The sequence below is a fragment of the Indicator indicator genome, unplaced genomic scaffold (genome assembly GCF_027791375.1).
Source record: "Indicator indicator isolate 239-I01 unplaced genomic scaffold, UM_Iind_1.1 iindUn_scaffold_213, whole genome shotgun sequence".
Lineage (NCBI taxonomy): Eukaryota > Metazoa > Chordata > Aves > Piciformes > Indicatoridae > Indicator > Indicator indicator.
The window spans coordinates 18012-43212 of NW_026539288.1; the positions used below are offsets into that span (position 1 = coordinate 18012).

Genomic DNA, 25201 nt, shown 5'->3' on the forward strand with positions numbered 1-25201 from the left:
CTTTCCCCCCAGGCACTTCCCAGCCCCTCTGCCCCTTCCTGGGGTGGCTGTGAGCCAAGGGCAGGTCCCAGCCCTTGCCCTTGGTGCCCCTCCTGGCGTTGGTCTTGTGCCACCAATCCCCCTGTGGAACCTCAACCCCCAGCAGGGGATGAAGAGTTGGAAGAGCAGCCCTGGGGAGTAGGACTCAGGGGTGGTGTGGGTGAAGGTCAGAGCCAAGGAGGTCCAGAGCAGGTCCCCAGCTGGGCTGAGTGGCTCCAGCTCAGCTCCTGCCTTGGGTGCCAGGGCTGGGCAGGGAGTGAGGAAAGTTCAGGCTCCTGAGGGAATGGGACAGGAGAGATGCCCGAGGGGAAACAAGGGGCTGGGTCCAGAGGGGGAAGATGAGGAGGGGGAGGATAGGGAAAGGGGGGGAAGGGGAGGAAGAGGCAGGAGGAGACCTCCAAGAGCCCAGGAGGACCTCCAAGGTGAGGCAGCAAGGCTGGGTGAGGTCTTCCTGTGCCTCCAAGGGATGGAGTTCCACCACCCCAGCAGCTCCACCTTCTGCATCCCCACACCTCCATCAGCTCCTGCCCAGGTGTGAAGAAGAGGGATGGACACCAAGCCCCAAAGGCTTGGTTGGAACTCACCAGGCTTCAGCTGCCACCACTTTGGTCCTTCAGAAAAATCAGAAGGCCAGGAGAAAACCAAAGAGGCCTCAAAGGGACCTGGAGAGCCCTCAAAGGGAGCAGGAGCAACCCCAGAGGACTGAAACAACTCCAAAGGGACCTGGAGAGTGTCCAAAGAACCTAGAAATGGTCCAAAGAGCCCAGGAGAACCTCAAAGGGCCCAGGAGTACACCCAAAGAGTCCAGGAAAACCTCAGAGACCTAAGGACCATCCCAAAGAGCCCAAAACTGGAGCAGATGGTGGTCCAGTGGTCACGGAGATGTTGGGTAGAATGTTGGACTTGAAGTCATCTTAGAGATCTTCTCCAACCTTAATGATTCCAGGAAGGAGAAGGGACAAGGAAGAGGAAATGGTGAGGAAAGGTCTTGAGGTGGGACAGGGAAGAGGAAATGGTGAGGAAAAGTCTCCTGGTAGTGGGACAAGGAGGAGGAAAGGTCTTGAGGTAGGACAGGGAGGAGGAAATGGTGAGGAAAAGTCTCCTGGTGGTGGGACAAGGAGGAGGAGATGGAGAGGAAAGGTCTCCCTGGCAGTGGTAGACCCCTCCAAGCTAGGAGGACCCAAGGTGTCCCCTCAAAAAGGAGCCTCCAGCACACCTGGAACGCTGCCACTCTCTGAGGGCCACCTCTGGAGCCACCAGCAGAGACTGAGAAGAAGCCTCTGAAGTCCTCAGAAGAAATCTTTAATCCCCACCCCTGAAGACTTCAACATGAAGACCACAGCAGCAGAGCTTTGGAGGAGGCCCCAAGCTACTAAAGCACTACCACAAAGCTCCTCCTCCACCACCTGTGGACCAACCCCCAACCATCTGGAGAAGTTCCAAAACCCAACTGTGACCTCCCCAGGTCTTGCCACCAGGCCAAAGCCCTCCCTGAGGTCACAGCTCAGAAGGCCTCCAGCCCAAGGTCTTGTTGGACCTCTTCTAGGAGCCACACATGAGACACTCTTCTCGGTTCTCCAAGGAGCAGACCATGGCTGCTTTGTTCCTCTCCTTCTCCTCTTCTTCCTTGGAGGTCTTCTCCTTCTCCCTCAGCTTCTCCTTGTTGAGGGTGAACTGGATGGGGTTGGCAGCTGGCTTGGTCCTCAGGTAGTACATCCCAGTCTTCAGGCCCTGCAGAGCAAGGAGGGTGAGGAGAAAACCTTCAGGGGTCATGGGAGCATGGAGGAGGTTGGGTTGGAGGCACCTTCCAAGGTCATGGAGTGATGGATGGGTTGGAAGGACCTTCAGAGGTGATGGAATCAGGGAATGGGTTGGGTTGGAAGGACCTTCTAAGATCATGGAAGGCTTGGGTTGAAGGCACCTTCCAAGGTCATGGAGTCATGGAATGGGTTGGGTTGGAGGCACCTTCAAGGTCATGGAATGGGTTGGGTGGAAGGCACCTTCCAAGACATCCCCAACCAGAGCAGGTTGCTCAGAGCCTCACCCAACCTACCCTGGACCAGTGCCACCCCTGGGGCATCAACCTCCTCTGCTGCCATTGGAGAACCTTCTAACCCTTCTGAGACCCAACCAAGTCAGCTCTTGTTGGAGGAACATCTCAACTGCTGGGCCTCTGCCCAGTGCTCCCAGTGCTTCTCAGTGCTCCCAGTAACCTCCTTCTGAGACCCAACCAAGCCAACTCTTGTTGGAGGAACATCTCCACCTCCTTCTGAGACCCAACCAATTCAACTCTTGTTGGAGGAACATCTCCACCTCCTTCTGAGACCCAACCAATTCAACTCTTGTTGGAGGAACATCTCCACCTCTTTCTGAGACCCAACCAAGCCAACTCTTGTTGGAGGAACATCTCCACCTCCTTCTGAGACCCAACCAAGCCAACTCTTGTTGGAGGAACATCTCCACCTCCTTCTGAGACCCAACCAAGCCAACTCTTGTTGGAGGAACATCTCCACCTCCTTCTGAGACCCAACCAAGCCAACTCTTGTTGGAGGAACATCTCCATCTCAACTGCTAGGGCCCTGCCCAGTGCTTCCCAATGCTCCCAGTGCCCTCCTCTGAGACCCAACCAATTCAACTCTTGTTGGAGGAACATCTCCACCCCCTTCTGAGACCCAACCAAGCCAACTCTTGTTGGAGGAACATCTCCCGCTCAACTGCTGGGCCCCTGCCCAGTGCTTCCCAGTGCTCCCAGTGACCTGCTTCCAGCCATAGAAGTGCATGCTGGTGAGCTTCCCATAGTTGGGCTCTGCAATGTGGATGTTGAGGGACTGGCTCTGGTCGATGAAAGCTCCTCTGGCAGCTGCCATCTTCAGGATGGTCTTCTGGGAAATCTCCCACACGGTCTTGTAGAGCTGCTTCAGGTCCTCAGGGATCTCAGGGATGTTCTGAGAAGGAAAAATAACCCCAGGAAGAGTTGGCCAAGGTTGGGAGAGGGAGAAGTGGTGAGGAACTCCCTCCCAGAGGTCATCAAGAGGTTCAGCAGTTGAGGAGGGCTTCAAGGGGTTGGGCTTAGAAAGAAGGTTTTTGGTGGCCAAAGTGTCACTGAAGCTCAGCATCCTGCTGCTGAAGCCACCCAAGCATGGAGAAAGCTCCCAGCTGAAGCAGGAGATCTTCTCCTGGTGGATCTGAGAAGAGCTCTTTGCAGTCCATCACTGCTTGGTCCTCAGAAGCTCTCAGGTCTCACCACCAGCCCCCCAGAAGATCCAGAACTGTCCAACCTCTTCCCCTGGACCTTCAGCTGTACCTGGATGGAGCCATTGTGGGCAATGATTTGGTTCTTCATCTCCTCACTCCACAGCCCCCTCTCAGTCAGGTCCTTCAACAGGTGAGGGTTGACCACCTGGAAGGGGCACAGAAGGAAAGGCTTGGGGGCACCAAAGGGATTGGGTGGTCTAAAGGTTGGGACCAAGGGGGGTGGGGGGGGACCAAGGCCCGAGTGATCTAAAGGTTTGGTGGCCCAGAGGAGGGTTTGGGTGATCTAAAGGTTTGGTGGCCCAGAGGGGGGTTGGGTGGCCCAGAGGGGGGTTGGGTGGCCCAAGGATCATCCCCTTGAGGCTTGCCCAGGCCTGTGCCAGGCTGCCCAGGGCAGTGGTGGAGTCCCCAGGGCTGGAAGGGTTTGGCAGGGGTGGAGCTGTGGTGCTGAGGGCCATGGGGTGGTGGTGCTGGGGCAGTGCTGGGCTGAAGGTTGGGGTCCCCCAGGCTGTGCCCCCCTCACCTGGAACTCCCCGGAGAGGACCCTGCGGGTGTAGATGTTGCTGGTGTAGGGCTCCATGGACTCATTGTTGCCCAGGATCTGGGCGGTGGAGGCTGTGGGCATGGGGGAGATGAGGAGGCTGTTCCTCACCCCATACCTGTGGAGCACAAGCAGGAGGTGGGAGAGGTTCAACCCAGGGTGGGAGGACACAAGAGAGCCAAGGAGAGCAGAGTTCAGAGGAGCAGGAGGAAGATCTCAGCTCGAGGTCAGGAGCTTCTCAGGGGGACCTGCAAACCCTCAGGAGGGACATCCAGAGGAACACAACAGAAGCTCCTCTGGACTCAGGAGGTCCCCAGGGAAGCCTCACTCACTTGGCAATCTTCTCCTTCAAGGTCTTCCAGTCCCAGAGCTGGGTGGGGGTAACGTTCCACATGTCATACTGCAGGATCTGAGGGACACCAAGCATGGCCCAAATCAGAGAGGACAACCTCTGGCCCAGCTTCCAGACCTCCCTCAGGCTCTAAGCTGACCTCTTCTTTCTGCTCCTGACCTGAGTGAAGCTCCTCCACCAGCAGCCAAGCACCAGTGAGGGGCAGCAGGAGCAGGGCAGGGCTTGTGCCCCTGGGCTGGGCACTGGGGAGGCAACAGCTGCAGTGCTGGGGGCAGGGTTGGGCTCCTGAGTGCCAGAAGGAGCTTGAGGGCTGGGGCAGGGCCAGGGCAGGGCAAGGAAGCTGGGGAGGGCTGTGGGGAAGGAGGAGAAGGCTGTGGAGAAGTTGTGAGGAGCAGCTGAGGGCCCTGGGGGGGTTGAGGCTGCAGCAGAGGAGGCTGAGGGGAGACCTTGTGGCTCTCTGCAGCTCCCTGAGAGCAGCTTGCAGCCAGCTGGGGCTCAAGGGCTGCTCCTGAGGGCTGGGCCAAGAGGAGATGGCCTCAGGTTGTGCCAGGGGAGCTTCAGCTTGGCCCTCAGCACCAAGCTGTGGCCCTGGAGGGGTGCCCAGGCCTGTGCCAGGCTGCCCAGGGCAGTGGTGGAGTGCCCCTGGCTGGAGGGGTTTGGCAGGTGTGGAGCTGTGGTGCCCAGAGCTCCAGCCTCCCCCTCTGGCCCCACAGCTCCACCCTCTCCCTCTGGCCCCACAGCTCCACCCTCCCCCTCTGGCCCCACAGCTCCAGCCTCCCCCTCTGGCCCCACAGCTCCAGCCTCTCCCTGGTCCTCCCGCAAGAGGGTCTCCTGCTACTTACTCCTTTGCTGACTGGAGATCCTTGGTATGTCTCGTAGGGTCCATGCTCCTTGGCAAGTTCACAGCTGGCTTCCAGAGCTCCATAGTAAATGGTCTCAAAGATCTGCTGGTTGAGGAGCTGGGCCTCAGGGCTCTCAAAGGGGAACCTCATCAGGATGAAGGCATCTGCCAGGCCCTGCACGCCGATGCCGATGGGCCGGTGGCGCCGGTTGGAGCGTTCGGCCTGGGGAGGGGGAAGCAAAGAGGTCACAGCCCAGAAGGTTGGCAAGGAGCTGTGGGAAGGATCTCCAGGAAGGACCCAAGTTCAGGGTTGCAAGAAGCCTCCTTCCCATTCTGACCACTTCCTCCCTGTTAGAAAGAACAGACACAAGCAGCTCCATTCCTGCTCGTGGTGCTGGCCTCAAGCAGCTCCATTCCTGCTCGTGGTGCTGAACACCAGCAGCTCCATTCCTGCTCGTGGTGCTGAACACCAGCAGCTCCATTCCTGCTCGTGGTGCTGAACACCAGCAGCTCCATTCCTGCTCGTGGTGCTGAACACCAGCAGCTCCATTCCTGCTCGTGGTGCTGAACACCAGCAGCTCCATTCCTGCTCGTGGTGCTGAACACCAGCAGCTCCATTCCTGCTCGTGGTGCTGAACACCAGCAGCTCCATTCCTGCTCGTGGTGCTGAACACCAGCAGCTCCATTCCTGCTCGTGGTGCTGAACACCAGCAGCTCCATTCCTGCTCGTGGTGCTGAACACCAGCAGCTCCATTCCTGCTCGTGGTGCTGAACACCAGCAGCTCCATTCCTGCTCGTGGTGCTGAACACCAGCAGCTCCATTCCTGCTCGTGGTGCTGAACACCAGCAGCTCCATTCCTGCTCGTGGTGCTGAACACCAGCAGCTCCATTCCTGCTCGTGGTGCTGAACACCAGCAGCTCCATTCCTGCTCGTGGTGCTGAACACCAGCAGCTCCATTCCTGCTCGTGGTGCTGAACACCAGCAGCTCCATTCCTGCTCGTGGTGCTGAACACCAGCAGCTCCATTCCTGCTCGTGGTGCTGAACACCAGCAGCTCCATTCCTGCTCGTGGTGCTGAACACCAGCAGCTCCATTCCTGCTCGTGGTGCTGAACACCAGCAGCTCCATTCCTGCTCGTGGTGCTGAACACCAGCAGCTCCATTCCTGCTCGTGGTGCTGAACACCAGCAGCTCCATTCCTGCTCGTGGTGCTGAACACCAGCAGCTCCATTCCTGCTCGTGGTGCTGAACACCAGCAGCTCCATTCCTGCTCGTGGTGCTGAACACCAGCAGCTCCATTCCTGCTCGTGGTGCTGAACACCAGCAGCTCCATTCCTGCTCGTGGTGCTGAACACCAGCAGCTCCATTCCTGCTCGTGGTGCTGAACACCAGCAGCTCCATTCCTGCTCGTGGTGCTGAACACCAGCAGCTCCATTCCTGCTCGTGGTGCTGAACACCAGCAGCTCCATTCCTGCTCGTGGTGCTGAACACCAGCAGCTCCATTCCTGCTCGTGGTGCTGAACACCAGCAGCTCCATTCCTGCTCGTGGTGCTGAACACCAGCAGCTCCATTCCTGCTCGTGGTGCTGAACACCAGCAGCTCCATTCCTGCTCGTGGTGCTGAACACCAGCAGCTCCATTCCTGCTCGTGGTGCTGAACACCAGCAGCTCCATTCCTGCTCGTGGTGCTGAACACCAGCAGCTCCATTCCTGCTCGTGGTGCTGAACACCAGCAGCTCCATTCCTGCTCGTGGTGCTGAACACCAGCAGCTCCATTCCTGCTCGTGGTGCTGAACACCAGCAGCTCCATTCCTGCTCGTGGTGCTGAACACCAGCAGCTCCATTCCTGCTCGTGGTGCTGAACACCAGCAGCTCCATTCCTGCTCGTGGTGCTGAACACCAGCAGCTCCATTCCTGCTCGTGGTGCTGAACACCAGCAGCTCCATTCCTGCTCGTGGTGCTGAACACCAGCAGCTCCATTCCTGCTCGTGGTGCTGAACACCAGCAGCTCCATTCCTGCTCGTGGTGCTGAACACCAGCAGCTCCATTCCTGCTCGTGGTGCTGAACACCAGCAGCTCCATTCCTGCTCGTGGTGCTGAACACCAGCAGCTCCATTCCTGCTCGTGGTGCTGAACACCAGCAGCTCCATTCCTGCTCGTGGTGCTGAACACCAGCAGCTCCATTCCTGCTCGTGGTGCTGAACACCAGCAGCTCCATTCCTGCTCGTGGTGCTGAACACCAGCAGCTCCATTCCTGCTCGTGGTGCTGAACACCAGCAGCTCCATTCCTGCTCGTGGTGCTGAACACCAGCAGCTCCATTCCTGCTCGTGGTGCTGAACACCAGCAGCTCCATTCCTGCTCGTGGTGCTGAACACAAGCAGCTCCATTCCTGCTCGTGGTGCTGAACACAAGCAGCTCCATTCCTGCTCGTGGTGCTGAACACCAGCAGCTCCATTCCTGCTCGTGGTGCTGAACACCAGCAGCTCCATTCCTGCTCGTGGTGCTGAACACAAGCAGCTCCATTCCTGCTCGTGGTGCTGAACACAAGCAGCTCCATTCCTGCTCGTGGTGCTGAACACAAGCAGCTCCATTCCTGCTCGTGGTGCTGAACACAAGCAGCTCCATTCCTGCTCGTGGTGCTGAACACCAGCAGCTCCATTCCTGCTCGTGGTGCTGAACACAAGCAGCTCCATTCCTGCTCGTGGTGCTGGCCTCAAGCAGCTCCATTCCTGCTCTTGCTCCATGCCCATGGCAGTGGGGTTGGGACTGGCTGAGTCTTGAGCTCCCTTCCAACTGTAACAACTCTTCTCTGATTCTTCTGTTACCCCTGTGCTGGTGGGCAGTGGCTGGGAGCTCCTGCAGTGAAGGCATCACATGCCCAAAATTATGCCCCCAGATGCCAGCCTACTTGTCCTGACATGTTTTGGTAAGTCCCCCCTTCCACCGTCGTTCCAGGAGAGGAGGACAAAAGCTCAGGCACCAACCCCTCCTGAGAGGTAAACAACTGCATGCACCCATCTCAGGGCATGCTTATGCTCTTCCCATCTAAGGGCATAATTCTAGTTTCACCTTTTCTATAGTTGGAAGCAGTTTGTTGGCAAGGGTGCCCGTTGGCCAGATCCAGCCTCGAGAATCTGTAAGTATTACTCCATTCCTTTACCACTTTGCTCTCTCCTTTTGCTTTCTCTCACTTTGGCTGAGCCACAGAAGCTCAGGAAACCTCAAGTCTTCTCCATCCCACATGCAAGGGCACTAGAGGCCTCTGCACCACAGACAGAAGCCAGAGCTCCCCGAGCTGCTCGAGGACCCAGCAAAGGAGATCCCTTCGCTGATACAGAATCTCAGCGTTGTAAGCCCAAGAGAGGGTGAGATCAGACCCAGGTGAAAGGACTGAGTTTGAAAAGCCCTGAGAGGGTAAGCTTTAACCCAAAGGGGAAGGGCTAAGCCCGAGTCTGGCTAGTCCAGATCTGCTGCAAGCTAACTAAGCAGCCATAAGCAGCCATCAGCAGCAACGCATCTTGCGTAGCCCCTGCTGTTTGCGGGAGAGAAAAGGAGCTGCCTACTGCCGCCGCTCCGCAGCCCCGTGCCGGGGCAAAGCACCCGGGATGTCCCCGAGGGAAAGCAGAGAGTGTGAGGTGTCCCTGGCCATGGCAGGGGGGGTGGAACTGGATGATCCTTGTGGTCCCTTCCAACCCTGACTGATTCTGTGACGATTCTGTGGCCTCTCCATTGACACAAGGCAAAGACTGCAGCATTGTAATTTAAACGGAAAGCAGTCGCCGAGATTCGGCAGAGTCAGCTCACCTCCAGCCGAGCCCAGGGGGAAGGCATCGCTTCCCCACACCCCCCCGACACCTGCCTCCCGGGAACCGCCACCTGAGCCGGCCCCGCCGCGCGGAGAGCCGACCCTCCGCTCAGGGAGCCGCTCCAGCCCCGCTAAGGGAGACCGCAGGAGGCCTTTCAATATCTGAAGGGGGCCTACGAGAAAGCTGGGGAGGGACTTTTGAGGCTATCAGGGAGTGACAGGATTACGGGCATGGAATAAAGCTGGAAGTGGGGAGATTCAGGCTGGAGGTGAGGAAGAAGTCCTTCTCCATGAGAGTGGTGAGAGCCTGGAATGGGTTGTGCAGGGAGGTGGTTGAGGCTCCATCCCTGGAGGTGTTTGCAGCCAGGCTGGATGAGGCTCTGGGCAGCCTGCTGTAGTGTGAGGTGTCCCTGGCCATGGCAGGGGGGTTGGAACTGGCTGCTCCTTGTGGTCCCTTCCAACCCCGACTGATTCTGTGATTCTGTAAGAAAGCCAACCTTGCCCCCACCCCCAGAGCGAGAAGGAAAGGCACCACCCAGATGGGAGCAGCCCCAGGCAGATAAGCAGCAAGCAGCCAGCACAACCCAGCAGCCAGCACAACCCAGCAACTTGCCTCACCACACAGAGAGACAGAATGCATCTTTCATGTGTATAGCATCCAGTAACCTTCTACTCAAAGCGCCCGTGTGTAGCTGCGTGATATTTCCAGCTTGACTTGCCTCGTGGGGAGGAATAACAACAGCACCAGGACAGCTTAGAGGCTGCCCTGCTGGAGAGCAGCTCCACAGAGAAAGACCTTGGAGTGCTGGTGGGCAGCAAGTTCTGCATGGAACAACAATGTGCTCTGGTGGCCAAGAGAGCCAATGGCATCCTGGGATGGATCAAGAAAGGTGTCCAGCAGGGCTAGGGAAGGTCTTCTACCTCTCTACTCTGCCCTGCTGAGACCACACCTGCAATATTCTGTCCAGTTTGGGGCTCCCCAGTTCCAGAGAGACAGAGAGCTGCTGGAGAGAGTCCAAGGGAGAGGCAGGAGGATGCTTAGGGGACTTGAGCATCTCCCCTGGGAAGAGAGCCTGAGAGCCCCGGGGGTGCTGAGCCTGGAGAAGAGAAAGCTGAGAGGGGATCTGATCAATGTCTATCAATAGCTGAGGGGTGGGTATCAAGGGGAGGGGGCCAGGCTCTTTTGGGTGCTGCACAGTGATAAGACAAGGAACAATGGAGACAAACTTGAACAGAGAAGGTTTCAGCTCAACAGGAGGAGAAACTTCTGTACAGTGAGGGTGACAGAGCCCTGGAGCAGGCTGCCCAGGGGGGTTGTGGAGTCTCCTTCTCTGGAGCCTTTCCAACCCCAGCTGGATGCATTCCTGTGCAGACTACCCTAAGTGATCCTGCTCTGGCAGGGGGGTTGGACCTGATGTCCTCTGGAGGTCCCTTCCAACCTCTGCTAGACTGTGAGAACATTCTAAATATCTGTGTACAGAGTTGCAAGCTGCAAGCGTCTTGTCGAGTCTCCATCTAGTGGACAAGTGGCTGAACTGCACCCATTCCTTCCCTTAATTAGAAACTAATCTGTAAATGTTCTAATTGGGTAAAATTATATATACTGAAGCAATTATGACCCAATATGAACCAAATATTTTTACCAATATGAACAAATATGAACCAAATATTTTTACAACCATGCATCTGAATCAATATATATAAAATTATTACTAGATATTAATAATAACAATTAATAATAATTTTCATAATTCACATTTCATACTTAATAACAGTTATCCTCCATCCCTAATCCCCCTCTCCACAACAGCTCCTTAAAAGTGAGAAGACCAAATGCAAGGCCAGGCTGGAGGTGGCTCTGAGCCACCTGCTCTGCTGTGAGGTTGTCCCTTGCCCATGGCAGGAGGGTTGGGAACTGGCTGAGCCTTGAGCTCCCTTCCAACCCTGACCATTCTAGAATGGCTCCTAACCAGCATTACAGCTGAGGAGAGGACCTCACCTCTGGCACTGGGTAGTAGTTGATGTCAATGATCTTGTTGAGGTTCCTCACAATGACCTTGGTGACCTCAGCCAGCTTCCTGAAGTCGTAGCTGTGCTCGGGGGTGACGTACATGTTGAGGGCGACGGAGGCCAAGTTGCAGACTGCAACCTGCAGGGGGGAGAGCAAGAATGGGGGGGGAGGGGAAATAAAGCAACTTTAGGAGGAGCAAAAAGCCTCTCCCAAACCCTCAGCAGCTCTGCTCCAGGCCTCCTCCAATTCCTCCTCCTCCTCCTCCGTCAGTCTCCACCCAAAGGAGGGGGATGCAGAGGGCCAAGGAGCAGCTGGGGATGGGGATGTGGATTTCTCATCTCCTTCCTGGCCTGGGGATGGAGGATCCCTCAAGGCAGGTGGAGGTGGCAGCAAGCTGGGGGGGAGGCAGTTGAGCTGCTGGAGGGAGTTACAGAGGGGTCTGGAGCCATGGGGGAGGGCAATGGGATGAGGGCACCAAGGGCAAGGGCTGGCACCTGCCCTGGGGTCACAACAAGCCCAGGCTGGGGGCAGAGGGGCTGGGAAGTGCCTGGGGGGAAAGACCCTGGGGGGGTTGTTGGCAGAGGCTGGAGAGGAGCCAGGGGGTGCCCAGGGGGGCAAGGAGGGCAGCAGCAGCCTGGGCTGGAGCAGCAATGGTGTGGGCAGCAGGAGCAGGGCAGGGCTTGTGCCCCTGGGCTGGGCACTGGGGAGGCCACAGCTGCAGTGCTGGGGGCAGGGTTGGGCTCCTGAGTGCCAGAAGGAGCTTGAGGGCTGGGGCAGGGCCAGGGCAGGGCAAGGAAGCTGGGGAGGGCTGTGGGGAAGGAGGAGAAGGCTGTGGAGAAGTTGTGAGGAGCAGCTGAGGGCCCTGGGGGGGTTGAGGCTGCAGCAGAGGAGGCTGAGGGGAGACCTTGTGGCTCTCTGCAGCTCCCTGAGAGCAGCTTGCAGCCAGCTGGGGCTCAAGGGCTGCTCCTGAGGGCTGGGCCAAGAGGAGATGGCCTCAGGTTGTGCCAGGGGAGCTTCAGCTTGGCCCTCAGCACCAAGTTGTGGCCCTGGAGGGGTGCCCAGGCCTGTGCCAGGCTGCCCAGGGCAGTGGTGGAGTGCCCCTGGCTGGAGGGGGTTGGCAGGTGTGGAGCTGTGGTGCTGAGGGCCCTGGGGTGGTGGTGCTGGGGCAGTGCTGGGCTCCATGCTTGGACTCCATCACCTTGGAAGATCTTTCCCAACCCATTCCATGACCTTGCAAGGAAGCTCCTAGAGCAGCTGCCTGCTCCTCTGCCAACCTTCTCCAGGTGCCCTCCTCCCCTCACCTCCTCTTTGCTGGTGTACTCCACGATCTCTGTGCAGAGGTTGCTGCACTTGATGGTGCCCAGGTTCTGCTGGTTGCTCTTCCTGTTGCAGGAGTCCTTGTAGAGCATGTAGGGGGTGCCAGTCTCTGTCTGGGACTCGATGATGGAGTACCAGAGCTGCTGAGCCTTCACCACCCGCCGCACCCGGCCCTGCTGCTCGTAGCTGCAAGAGAAGGTGGCCAAGGAGCCTCAGGTCCCTCAAGGATGGGCCTCAGAAGGCTCATGGGGAAGGCCAAGCCCAGGTCTCAGCTAGGTGAGACCTTCAGGATATCTTATCTCTTGGGGCTGCCTCACCTCTTAGGACCACTTGACCTCTTGGGTCCATCTCACCCCTCTTGGGTCCACCTCGTCCTTCTTGGGTCCAGCCTCACCCCTCTTGGGTCCTACCTCACCTGCTTTGGGTCCTACCTCACCTGCTTTGGGTCCTACCTCACCTCCCTTGGGCCCAACCTCACCCCTCTTGGGTCTAACCTCACCCCTCTTGGGCCTAATCTCACCCCTCCTGGGGCCACCATTGCCCCTCTTAAGTCCAACCTCACCTCCCCTAGACCTAACCTCACCTCTGCTGGGTCTACCCTCACCCTTTTTGGTTCTACCTTACCTGTCTTGGGTCTAACCTTGCCCCTCTTGGGGTCCACCCTCGCCCCTCTTCATTCCATTACCCTTCTCTTGGGTCTACCACTCCCCTCTTAGCTCTAACCTCACCTCTTGGCTCCACCTTGCCTCTCTTGGGCCTAGCCTCATCCCTCCTGGGCCTAACCTCCCCTCCCTTGGGTCCATCTTACCCCACTTAAGTCTGACCTCACCACCCTTGAGCCCAACCTCACCTCCCTTGGGACCAACCTCAGCCCTCTTGACTCTACCTCACCTCCCTTGGCTCCACCTCACCCATCTTGGGGTCTTCTTACCTCTCATAGAGCTTCTCAAATTCTTCTCCCCAAACTTCATCCAGCCCAGGACATTCATTGGGGCACATCAAGGACCAGTCCTGCAAGAAGGGACAACCTGTAGCCACCTTCAAGACCTTCAGCTTCTTCTGCAGGTCCTGACCTCTCTACTTCTCCTCCTGAGGCACTTTGAACCACCTCTGCCAGCAGAGGAACCTCCTGAAGGTCCACCAGGGCAAGGGGAGGGTCCTGCCCCTGGGCAGCACAGAGCAGGGGGGAGCTGCTGGGGAGCAGCTGCCAGGAGAAGGAGCTGGGGGTGCTGGGGGGCAAGGAGGGGACCAGCAGCCAGCAAGGTGCCCTGGGGGAGGCCAAGGAGGACAAAGGTGTCCTGGGGAGCATGGAGCAGAGTGTGGGCAGCAGCAGAACCTCAAGGGGGGTTCTATGCTCCTCTGCTCTGCTCTGGGCAGGCCACAGCTGCAGGGCTGGGGCCAGGGCTGGGCTGCACAGGTGAGAGCCTGGGAAGTGCTGGAGAGAGTCCAGGGGAGGCTTCCAGCTGAGGATGAGGAGAAACTTCTTGGCTTGAGGGTGACCAAGGCCTGGAGCAGGCTGCCCAGAGAGGTTGTGGAGTCTCCTTGTGTGGAGAGCTTCCAACCCCCCCTGGCCATGCTGCTCCTGGGCAAGCTGCTGGGGGTGCCCCCAGCCTTGGTGAGCTCCAGAGCTCCCTTCCCATCACCACCAGCACCATGCTGGAGCTCAGGGAAATGGTTGCTTCTCAAGCTGTAAGCCAAGAGAAGATGTCCCCTGAAGATCAACTCCTTCAAGGTTTTGATCTGCTGAGGAACCTCCAAAGTTCAAACTGTAACCCAAGAGCATCACCATCCACCAGCCAAAGGCCCCAAAGCATCTCCAGCTCCACTCTCCACCAGCCAGGATGGGGCCTGGATGTCCACCAGGAAGTTGCTTTGGTGCCTGGAACCCTTGGGGAGCTCCACAGCCCATGGCTGCCAACCACCTCCCCTCCACCACCAACCCTCTGCTGCCCACCCAAGCTTCCCACCTGGTTGGTTTCAACTCTCTTCATGAAGAGGTCTGGGATCCAGAGGGCAAAGAAGAGGTCCCTGGCTCTCTGCTCCTCCTTCCCAGTGTTCTTCTTCAGGTCAAGGAACTCAAAGATGTCCAAGTGCCAAGGCTCCAGGTAGATGGCAAAAGCTCCAGGCCTCTGGGACACCAAGGAACAGCAAGGTGAGAAGAGCAAGACCAGGAAGGAGACATCTGCCCAGCTTGGGAGGCACTCAACAGCCTGAGCTACCCAGAGCTCAAGTTGGGAGCCTTTGTGAGGCCACCTCAAGGGGGTTTTAGGGGTTCCTCTCCATCTTGGGTTGGGCTGGGGACCTGTTGCTGCTCCCAGCTTCTCAAGAAGTGCTTGAGTAGCCCAAAGAGGTCCTCTGGACCACCTGAAGAGGAAGGATCTAGGAGTTTCCCACCTTAAATGACTCCAGGCCTTCAAGGGTGAAAAAAACCACACCAAGAAGCTCCTGTCCCATGGCCACCACAACCAGGCCAAGAAGCTCCTGTCCCATGGCCACCACAACCAGGCCAAGAAGCTCCTGTCCCATCTGCCCCTCATGGAGAAGTCCCCAGAATTGCTCAGAAGCCCAACAGGAGTGGTCAGCAAAAACCCTGCTGTGGTGTCTGGCTCAGCTCCAAGCCCTTCATCATCTCCAGGACTTCCTGGGGAGCCACCTTGGGCAGAGGTTGAAGGTTTCCCTGGTTGCTGAGGTGGCCTCCTGGCCCCAGGGGGGCTCTGGGGCTGGTACCTTGTTGCCACCCTGGTCCACGTATCGAGCAGTGTTGTTGTAGACCCTCAGCATGGGCACCAGGCCGTTGGAGTTGCCATTGGTCTGCAGAGACAAAGAGGAACCACTCAAGGACAGCTCTGAGGAGATGGAGCTGCACCTCCTGAAGGTCCTGCAGCAAGGGGCTCCAAAGTTCTATTGCTAAGAGCTTGGGGCAGAGGAGCTGGGAAGGGCCTGGGGGGAATGGCCCTGGGGGTTGTTGGCAGAGGCTGGAGAGGAGCCAGGGGGTGCCCAGGGGGGCAAGGAGGGCAGCAGCAGCCTGGGCTGGAGCAGCAATGGTGTGGGCAGCAGGAGCAGGGCAGGGCTTGTGCCCCTGGGCTGGGCACTGGGGAGGCCACAGCTGCAGTGCTGGGGGCAGGGTTGGGCTCCTGAGTGCCAGAAGGAGCTTGAGGGCTGGGGCAGGGCCAGGGCAGGGCAAGGAAGCTGGGGAGGGCTGTGGGGAAGGAGGAGAAGGCTGTGGAGAAGTTGTGAGGAGCAGCTGAGGGCCCTGGGGGGGTTGAGGCTGCAGCAGAGGAGGCTGAGGGGAGACCTTGTGGCTCTCTGCAGCTCCCTGAGAGCAGCTTGCAGCCAGCTGGGGCTCAAGGGCTGCTCCTGAGGGCTGGGCCAAGAGGAGATGGCCTCAGGTTGTGCCAGGGGAGCTTCAGCTTGGCCCTCAGCACCAAGTGGTGGCCCTGGAGGGGTGCCCAGGCCTGTGCCAGGCTGCCCAGGGCAGTGGTGGAGTGCCCCTGGCTGTTGGGGTTTGGCAGGTGTGGAGCTGTGGTGCTGAGGGCCATGGGGGGGTGGTGCTGGGGCAGTGCTGGGACCATGCTTGGGGTTGGGTTGGCTCTGAGCTGGGGTTGGGTTGGCTCTGAGCTGGGGTTGGGGCTTCTCCCCAGAGGAAATCCTCTTAGGGGAGGGGGACCATGGAGAATGGAAAGTGACGAGCTGGTGAGGAGGGGCAGAGGCTGGGTGGAGGTGACTTCAGGGTCGGGGGGAGGGCAGAAGCAGCCCTGCAGAGGTGGCAGGTGTGGGGCAGGCAGCCCCAGGCCCACCCCAGCGATGTAGCTGCCTGTGGCCCGGATGCAGCTGACGGCCAGGCCGATGCCTCCTGCAGACTTGGAGATCAGAGCACACTGCTTGAGGGTGTCGTAGATGCCTTCGATGCTGTCGTCCTTCATGCACAGCAGGAAGCAGCTGGAAGGGCAACAAAGAGCCTCAGAGGCCTGGCTTGGGTCAGAGGGACTTGGGGCAGGGGTGAGCTGGGGCAGGGTTAAGCCAAGGCTGAGCTGGCTCGGGTTGGGTTGGCTCAGAACTGGGTTAGGCTAGGTTGAGCTGGGTTGGCTTAGAGCCGGCTCAGGTTGAGCTGGGTTGGCTCAGAGCCGGCTCAGGTTGAGCTGGGTTGGCTCAGAGCCGGCTCAGGCTAGGTTGAGCTGGGTTGGCTCAGAGCCGGCTCAGGCTAGGTTGAGCTGGGTTGGCTCAGAGCCGGCTCAGGCTAGGTTGAGCTGGGTTGGCTCAGAGCCGGCTCAGGCTAGGTTGAGCTGGGTTGGCTCAGAGCCGGCTCAGGTTGAGCTGGGTTGGCTCAGAGCCGGCTCAGGTTGAGCTGGGGTGGCTCAGAGCCGGCTCAGGTTGAGCTGGGGTGGCTCAGAGCCGGCTCAGGTTGAGCTGGGTTGGCTCAGAGCCGGCTCAGGTTGAGCTGGGTTGGCTCAGAGCCGGCTCAGGTTGAGCTGGGTTGGCTCAGAGCCGGCTCAGGTTGAGCTGGGTTGGCTCAGAGCCGGCTCAGGTTGAGCTGGGTTGGCTCAGAGCCGGCTCAGGTTGAGCTGGGGTGGCCCAGAGCCGGCTCAGGTTGAGCTGGGGTGGCCCAGAGCCGGCTCAGGCTGAGCTGGGGTGGCCCAGAGCCGGCTCAGGTTGAGCTGGGGTGGCTCAGAGCCGGCTCAGGCTGAGCTGGGGTGGCTCAGAGCCGGCTCAGGCTGAGCTGGGGTGGCTCAGAGCCGGCTCAGGCTGAGCTGGGGTGGCTCAGAGCCGGCTCAGGCTGAGCTGAGGTGGCTCAGAGCCGGCTCAGGCTGAGCTGGGGTGGCTCAGAGCCGGCTCAGGCTGAGCTGGGGTGGCTCAGAGCCGGCTCAGGCTGAGCTGGGGTGGCTCAGAGCCGGCTCAGGCTGAGCTGGGGTGGCTCAGAGCCGGCTCAGGCTGAGCTGGGGTGGCTCAGAGCCGGCTCAGGCTGAGCTGGGGTGGCTCAGAGCCGGCTCAGGCTGAGCTGGGGTGGCTCAGAGCCGGCTCAGGCTGAGCTGGGGTGGCTCAGAGCCGGCTCAGGCTGAGCTGGGGTGGCTCAGAGCCGGCTCAGGCTGAGCTGGGTCGGCTCAGTCTTGGTTTGGGTTGCATAGAGTTGGGTCGGACTTGGGTCAGGATGAGTTGGGTCGTGTTGGGTCAGAGCTGGGTTGGCTCAGGGCTTCAAACATTTTGTTTGAGGAGTCCCCACCTCCAACCTTTGCTCCTACTCCAGCTGGGCTGGGCAGGGGCCGGGCTGGCAGGGCAGGAGGTACCTGGAGAGTTGGGGGCTGGGCAGGGGTCAGGCTGGCAGGGCAGGAGGTACCTGGAGAGCTGGGGGCTTGGCAGGGGTCAGGCTGGCAGGGCAGGAGGCACCTGGAGAGCTGGGGGCTGGGCAGGGGTCAGGCTGGCAGGGCAGGAGGTACCTGGAGAGCTGGGGGCTGGGCAGGGGTCAGGCTGGCAGGGCAGGAGGTACCTGGAGAGCTGGGGGCAGGCAGGGCCAGGCTGGCAGGGCAGGAGGTACCTGGAGAGCAGGGGCTGGGCAGGGGTCAGGCTGGCAGGGCAGGAGGTACCTGGAGAGCTGGGGGCAGGCAGGGCCAGGCTGGCAGGGCAGGAGGTACCTGGAGAGCTGGGGGCAGGCAGGGCCAGGCTGGCAGGGCAGGAGGTACCTGGAGAGCTGGGGGCAGGCAGGGCCAGGCTGGCAGGGCAGGAGGTACCTGGAGAGCTGGGGGCAGGCAGGGCCAGGCTGGCAGGGCAGGAGGTACCTGGAGAGCTGGGGGCAGGCAGGGCCAGGCTGGCAGGGCAGGAGGTACCTGGAGAGCTGGGGGCAGGCAGGGCCAGGCTGGCAGGGCAGGAGGTACCTGGAGAGCTGGGGGCGGTTGGTGCCGGCGTTGAAGAGCGTGGGGGAGGCGTGGCTGAACCAGCGCTCCGACAGCAGGTTGTAGGTCTCGATGGCTGCCTCGATGTCCCCCTTGTGGATCCCCACGGCCACCCTCATCAGCATGTGCTGGGGACGCTCAGCCACTGCCCCAGCACAGCACCAACAGAACAATCACAGCACAACTGTCAGGCTTGGAAGGGAGCTCAAGGCTCAGCCAGTTCCAACCCCCCTGCCATGGGCAGGGACACCTCACACCACAGCAGGTTGCTCACAGCCACCTCCAGCCTGGCTGCAAAAACCTCCAGGGATGAGGCTTCCACCACCTCCCTGGGCAGCCTGTGCCAGGCTCTCACCACCCTCATGGGGAAGAATTCCTCACATCCAATCTGAATCTCCCCACTTCCAGTTTTGCTCTATTCCCCACCCCCAGTCCTATCCCTCCCTGACCCCCTCCAAAGTCCCTCCCCAGCTTGCCTGAAGCCCCCTTCAGATCCTGGAAGGCCATGGAGACTTCTTACCTTTGGAGTTTATCTTCAGCAGGTAGGAACGTTCCAGGGTCTGGAGAAGAGCAAAAGAAAGAGAAGAAAGGTGGCTGAGAAGAGCTGAAGGTCTGAGGTATGACTCCATCACCTTTGAAGGTCTCTTCCCACCCAACCCCATTCCACAAATTCCCTTCCATCCCAAAAGGCCTCATCCCAGAAGGTTGTGGAGAACCTTCCTGGTTACCTTGAAGCCAAAGTAGTTGTAGGAGAAGTCTCTGTCATAGATGATGGCCGAGTTCAGACGCTGGGAAGAGACAAAAAGAGACAAAAGTTGACTGAAAATCAACTTTTGGGGTTTTTTTGCACTCCCTCAAGTTGAGGTTCCACAAAGATCTTCTGGTGGAACAGTTTTGATCTCAAAGATCTACCAGAAGGATCAATGTGGGAATGAGAAGGTCTCTTGAAGGCCACTCAGGGTTTGAAGATGATGTGGAGATCTCTTGAAGGCCATTCAAGGTGTGAAGATGCTGATGAGGTCTCTTGAAGGCCACTCAAGGGTTGAGGATGGTGAGGAGAAGGTCTCTTGAAGACCACCCAGGGTTTGAAGGTGGTGGTGAGAAAAACTCTTGAAGATCACTCAAGGCTTGAAGATGGTGGTGAAAGCTCTCTTGAAGGCCACTCAAGGTTTGAAGATGGTGGTGAAAGCTCTCTTGAAGGCCACTCAAGGTTTGAAGATGGTGGTGAAAGCTCTCTTGAAGGCCACTCAAGGTTTGAAGATGGTGGTGAAAGCTCTCTTGAAGGCCACTCAAGGTTTGAAGAAGTTTTAGCCCAAGTGAAAATGATCAATTTTGGGTCTTTTTTTCCACTGAAGCTCCACCAGAAGATGGTGGAGAAGAAACTCCAACCACAACCTGGAACCCAACCCCCATGGTGACCTTCATCCCCTCCCATCTCCAAGACCATGGAGTTCTCACCTCCACTGCCTTCTCCACCACCACCACCTTCTCCTCCACCATCCATGGTTGGACCAAGCAAAGGCAGGAATTTCCTTTTTCTGCCCCAAATTGAACCCTTGGAGGTCCCAACCCTCCTCCTCCTCCCACCCCAAGCTCACTCACATCTTTGTTGGCCATCACAATGTCCAAGGTCTCCTTGGAGATCATGGGGGAGTGCTTTCCATTATGGGGGTTGATGTAGTGGTAGAGGTCATCCATCACATCTGCAGGAGAAGACAAAGACCTCGAGGAGGAGCTCCCCAAACACCTCCAAGGAGGAGCTCCCCAAACACCTCCAATCACAGCTTGACTCATCCCAGTATTGGAACACCACAGTGCACTTAGATGACCTTGGAGGTCCCTTCCAACCCAACCCATTCCATGATCTTAGGACTCCTTAGGTCCTCTTGAGGTCCCCTCTGCCCCTTCATCCCCAGGCTGCTGCTGTTGATGTCAACCAAGGCTTGACCCAATGCTGACCCCTGGAGACCACCACAACCCTGGTCTGGACTCAGTGGGCACTGAGTGGCTTCTGCTGAAGGCCACCTCCCTCCCTCTCCCCTCCTCAACCTCTCCCTCAAGCCCTTTCTGAGCTCCACAGGGGACTCACCACTGAAGACCTTCTTGGTCTCCTTGTGCAGGTTGGAGACAGCAATCCTGGCAGCCAGGATGGCATAGTCTGGGTGCTTGGTGGTGAGGGTGGCAGCTGTCTCAGCAGCCAAGGTGTCCAGTTCCACCGTGGTGACTCCGCTGTACAACCCCTGGATGACCTTCATGGTGATCTGGGCCTGAGAAGGGGAAGGTCTCAAGGTTAGACCTCTGGCTCTGTAGGGGATGTGGAGCTGCTGGGAGGGTGGAGGAGCTACAGAAGGATCTGAGCAGGCTGGAGCCATGGCAGAGACCAACAGGATGAGGGTCAACCACCCCCATGGCAGCTTGGCCCAGGGGCACTGTGGCCAGGGGGAGGTTGGAAGCTCTCCACAGCAGGAGACCATCTGGGCAGCTTGCTCCAGGCCTCTCCAGCAGCCTCACCCCAAACAATCCTGCCTGGCAAACCTGGTGGCCTTCTGTGAGCAGGTGACAACATTAATAGATGAGGGGAGAGCAACTGATGGCATTGACCTGGAGCTGAGCACAGCCTTCCACACTGTCCCACACCACCTCCTGCTCTCCAAACTGGTGACACATGGGCTTGATGGATGGACCACAGGATGGATAAAGAACTGGCTTGATGGCTGCACCCAAAGAGTGGCTGTCAATGGCTCCATGTCCCAGTGCAAGCCAGGGACAAGTGGAGTCCCTCAGGGATCAGTGCTGGGACCAGGCTTGGTCAACATCTGTGTTGGTGCCATGGACAGAGGCACTGAGTGCAGCCTCAGCAAGTTTGCTGATGACACCAAGCTGTGTGGTGCAGCAGACAGCTGGAGGGAAGGGATCCATCCAGAGGGACCTGGGCAGGCTGGAGGGAAGGGATCCATCCAGAGGGACCTGGGCAGGCTGGAGGGAAGGGATCCATCCAGAGGGACCTGGACAGGCTGGAGGGAAGGGATCCATCCAGAGGGACCTGGACAGGCTGGAGGGAAGGGATCCATCCAGAGGGACCTGGACAGGCTGGAGGGAAGGGATCCATCCAGAGGGACCTGGGCAGGCTGGAGGGAAGGGATCCATCCAGAGGGACCTGGCCAGGCTGGAGGGAAGGGATCCATCCAGAGGGACCTGGACAGGCTGGAGGGAAGGGATCCATCCAGAGGGACCTGGGCAGGCTGGAGGGAAGGGATCCATCCAGAGGGACCTGGGCAGGCTGGAGGGAAGGGATCCATCCAGAGGGACCTGGACAGGCTGGAGGGAAGGGATCCATCCAGAGGGACCTGGACAGGCTGGAGGGAAGGGATCCATCCAGAGGGACCTGGGCAGGCTGGAGGGAAGGGATCCATCCAGAGGGACCTGGGCAGGCTGGAGGGAAGGGATCCATCCAGAGGGACCTGGACAGGCTGCAGAGCTGGGCACAAGCCAACCTCAGGAGGTTCAACAAGACCAAGGGCAAGGTCCTGCAGCTGGGTGGAGGCAATGCCAAGCACAAATGCAGGCTGGGCAGGGACTGGCTGGAGAGCAGCCCTGAGGAGAGGGACTTGGGGGTGCTGGGGGATGAGAAGCTCAGCAGGAGCTGTCAATGTGCACTTGCAGCCCAGAGAGCCAAGCAGAGCCTGGGCTGCAGCAGGAGAAGTGTGGCCAGCAGGGCCAGGGAGGGGATTCTCCCCCTCTGCTCAGCTCTGCTGAGACCCCACCTGGAGTACTGCATCCAGTTCTGGAGCCTCTGTTCCAAGAGGGCTATGGACATGCTGGAAGGTGTCCAGAGAAGGGCCACCAGGGTGAGCAGAGGGCTGGAGCTGCTCTCCTATGAGGACAGCCTGAGAGAGTTGGGGTTGTGCAGTCTGGAGAAGAGAAGGCTCTGAGGTGACCTTCTTGTGGCCTTCCAGGATCTGAAGGGGGCTGCAGGAAAGCTGGGGAGGGACTTTGGAGGGTGTCAGGGAGTGACAGGACTGGGGGGAATGGAATAAAGCTGGAAGTGGGGAGATTCAGGCTGGAGGTGAGGAAGAAGTTCTTCCCCATGAGAGTGGTGAGAGCCTGGAATGGGTTGTGCAGGGAGGTGGTTGAGGCTCCATCCCTGGAGGTGTTTGCAGCCAGGCTGGATGAGGCTCTGGGCAGCCTGCTGTAGTGTGAGGTGTCCCTGGCCATGGCAGGGGGGTTGGAAGTGGATGATCCTTGTGGTCCCTTCCAACCCTGACTGATTCTGTGAGTCTATGATTCTAAGTTGCTCCTGCTGGCACCTCCTGCCTGCCCCTTGGCACTACTCAGCAGATGCCAGCCCCAGGCTCTTGCCCTCCCCCTCCCCCAGCTCCTTCAGCTCTTGCTGAGCATTGCTCAGATCCCCTCTGGGGCTGCTCTGCTCCAGACTCAGCAGCCCCCAGGTCAACCTGGACAAGCCTCCAGGGGCACCACTTGGTGCTGAGGGCCAAGCTGAAGCTCCCCTGGCACAACCTGAGGCCATCTCCTCTTGGCCCAGCCCTCAGGAGCAGCCCTTCAGCCCCAGCTGGCTGCAAGCTGCTCTCAGGGAGCTGCAGAGAGCCACAAGGTCTCCCCTCAGCCTCCTCTGCTGCAGCCTCAACCCCCCCAGGGCCCTCAGCTGCTCCTCACAACTTCTCCACAGCTTTCTCCTCCTTCTCCAGACCCTTCCCCACCTTTGTTGTCTTCCTTTGGCCCTCAGCCTCTCCCCAGCCTCCCCCTGGACTCTCTGCAGCAGTGCCCAGACTCTGAACTGGGCAGCCCAGCCCTGCTCCCAGCACTGCAGCTGTGGCCTCCACAGGGCAGAGCAGAGCAGAGGGGCAGCAGAACCTCCCTTGACATTCTGCTGGCCACACTCTTCCTCATCTGAAGGACCAGGACCCTTCCTTCTCACTATCACCATCACCAAACACTCAGAGGAATCCTAGAATGGGTTGGAAGGGACCTTGAGGACCTTCCAGCTCCAACCCCCCTGCCAGGGGCAGGGACACCTCCCACCAGAAGAGGTTGGTGAAGGCCTCCTCCAGCCTGACCTTGAACACCTCCAGGGAGGAGATGTCCACAGCTTCCCTAGGCAAGGAGGAGACCAAGCAGGGAAGCACATCAGGGAGGCCAAGCAGGGGGAGGCCAACGTGTCCTCCCCAGGCCAGGGAGGAGGAGCTCCCTTTTGGGTTCTGGGGGAGATGTGAAGGGGGCTGGGAGGCCCAAGGGAGACTCACAGGGTCCACGAAGTCAGCGTTGAGGCCGTAGCAGAGCTTCTGGATGCGTGATGTGATCTTGTCAAACATGACCCTCTCCTGGCGGCCATCTGGGGGGACAAGGTCACTGTCACTGCAGGCCCAGGGACCCCCAGCATGCTGCCCTCCCACCCAGCACCCCCCTACCCCCAGGAGGGGAACCCTCTTGTGTTGATCCTCTAGAGAAGGCACTCGAGGGCCAGCTGCGGTTGGCCCCAGAGGATGGAGACCTCTCTGCTGGCCAAGGTGTGGGGAGGTTGTTCAGGAAGTTTGAGGAGGACACCAAGCTGAGGGGCAGGGGGTAGGAGGCTCTGCAGAGGGACCTTGGCAGGCTGGAGAGATGGGCAGAGCCCAAGGGCATGAGGCTGAACACATCCCAGTGCCAGGTTCTGCACTGGGGCCACACCAACCCCAGGCAGTGCTGCACCCCAGCTTTGTTGCCCTTCTCTGGACATGTTCAAGCAGCTCAAGAGAGTGCCCAGAGAAGGGCAACAGGGCTGGGGAGGGGGCTCTGGGGGCACAGGGCTGTGAGCAGAGGCTGAGGGGTCTGGGGGTGTTCAGCCTGCAGCAGAGGAGGCTCAGGGCAGACCTGATTGCTCTCTACAGCTCCCTGCAGGGAGGCTGCAGCCAGGGGGGGTTGGGCTCTGCTCCCAGGCACAGGAGGAGAGGACACAGCCTCAAGCTGTGCCAGGGGAGGTTTGGGCAGGATGTGAGGAAGGAATTCTTCCCAGACAGAGAGATTGGCCCTTGGGATGTGCTGCCCAGGGAGGTGGTGGAGTCTCCATCCCTGGTGGTGTTTGAAAGCAGCCTGGATGAGGCCCTGAGGGCCATGGGCTGGTTGATCAGATGGTGCTGGGGGAGAGCTTGGGCTGGAGGAGCTCAGAGGTCTTCTCCAACCTGCTTCATTCTGAGGATCTGTGAGGAAGCCCAAAAGTGGTTGGCATGGTAGTGTTGGGGGGGTAGAGGGGAGGGTCTCCCAAATCAAACTGGGGGTACTTCCCCATCCAGCCTTCCCCGTCTCATGGGAGACCTTCCCAGGGTCCTCATCTGCTCAGGAGAGGGACCCCCCCAAAAACAGAAGGGGTCCAAGGGCCATTTTAGGGAACCCCAAATGCAGAGGGTGGCTGAGTTGCACTTTAGGGACCCCCAGCCTGAAGCAGAAGGGGCCCAAGGGGCATTTTAGGGACCCCCAAATGCAGAGTGGGTCTAAGTGCCACTCTTGGGACCCCCACCCCAAAGCAGAAGTGGCCCCAAGGGGCCATTTTAGGGACCCCCAAAGCAGAGGGGTCTCATCCCCTCACACCAGGCCCCATGTGAGGGACCCCTCCCCAAAACAGAGGGGGTGCAGATGCCATGAGAGGACCCCCCCAAGGCAGAGGGGTGCCGTCCCCTCACACCAGGTACTCGACGAAGGAACCCCCAAAGGAGAGGGGGGCCCGAGGTGCCCACGAGAGGACTCCCAACCCCCCAAATCAGAGGGGGCTGCCCCCACCCCGCTGCCAGGAAGGGACACTTCCCCCTCAGAGGTGACCTCTCGCCTCGCCTCCCCCCCGGTGCCAGGGGACCTCCCCTCCGCCATGTCCGGCTGCTGCCCTCCCCGGGGCCTAGGGCTTCTCCCTCACCTCTCTTCACGACGTGCATGGCTACGGCCGGCCTCCCTCCGCCGCTGCTTTCACCGCTTCCCGCTCCCGCCAACAGCCCTGACCCCGCCGCGCCGCCGTAGCGCTTTTATCCCCTCCCCCCCTGACGCTGCGGCCGCCATTTTGTTTCCGGGCACCACCTCCCTTTTTTATTCCTTTCCTCTTCCCACACCGCCACGAGTCCCCCGCTGCCTTTCGCTGTTAGTTGAAGCTCTTCCCTTCCTCCATCCTCACATCTCC

General features: G+C 59.3%; 1 protein-coding gene across 1 annotated transcript; it reads right to left on the reverse strand.

Moving 5' to 3' along the window:
• Positions 1–1316: 1316 nt before the first annotated feature.
• RRM1 (ribonucleotide reductase catalytic subunit M1) lies at positions 1317–24990 on the reverse strand. The gene is made up of 19 exons (XM_054398959.1): positions 24944–24990; positions 23304–23392; positions 20132–20309; positions 19645–19745; positions 18771–18830; positions 18563–18602; positions 18025–18187; positions 15955–16096; positions 14885–14968; positions 14125–14286; positions 13089–13168; positions 12142–12343; positions 10829–10978; positions 5027–5248; positions 4165–4241; positions 3815–3950; positions 3344–3439; positions 2796–2984; positions 1317–1770 (listed from the first exon to the last, which is right to left on the reverse strand). Exons 1-19 carry the CDS (start codon positions 24960–24962, stop codon positions 1582–1584), a joined length of 2379 nt encoding a protein of 792 aa, XP_054254934.1. The 5' UTR covers positions 24963–24990; the 3' UTR covers positions 1317–1581.
• Positions 24991–25201: the final 211 nt, after the last annotated feature.

Excerpts from the sequence above, each read along its gene's own strand:
- RRM1 (XM_054398959.1), bottom strand. Across the intron at positions 10,979-12,141 it reads AGTACACCAGCAAAGAGGAG|GTTGCAGTCTGCAACTTGGC; the intron begins GTGAGGGGAGGA and ends TCCCCCCTGCAG. Across the intron at positions 3,440-3,814 it reads TCCTCTCCGGGGAGTTCCAG|GTGGTCAACCCTCACCTGTT; the intron begins GTGAGGGGGGCA and ends TGCCCCTTCCAG.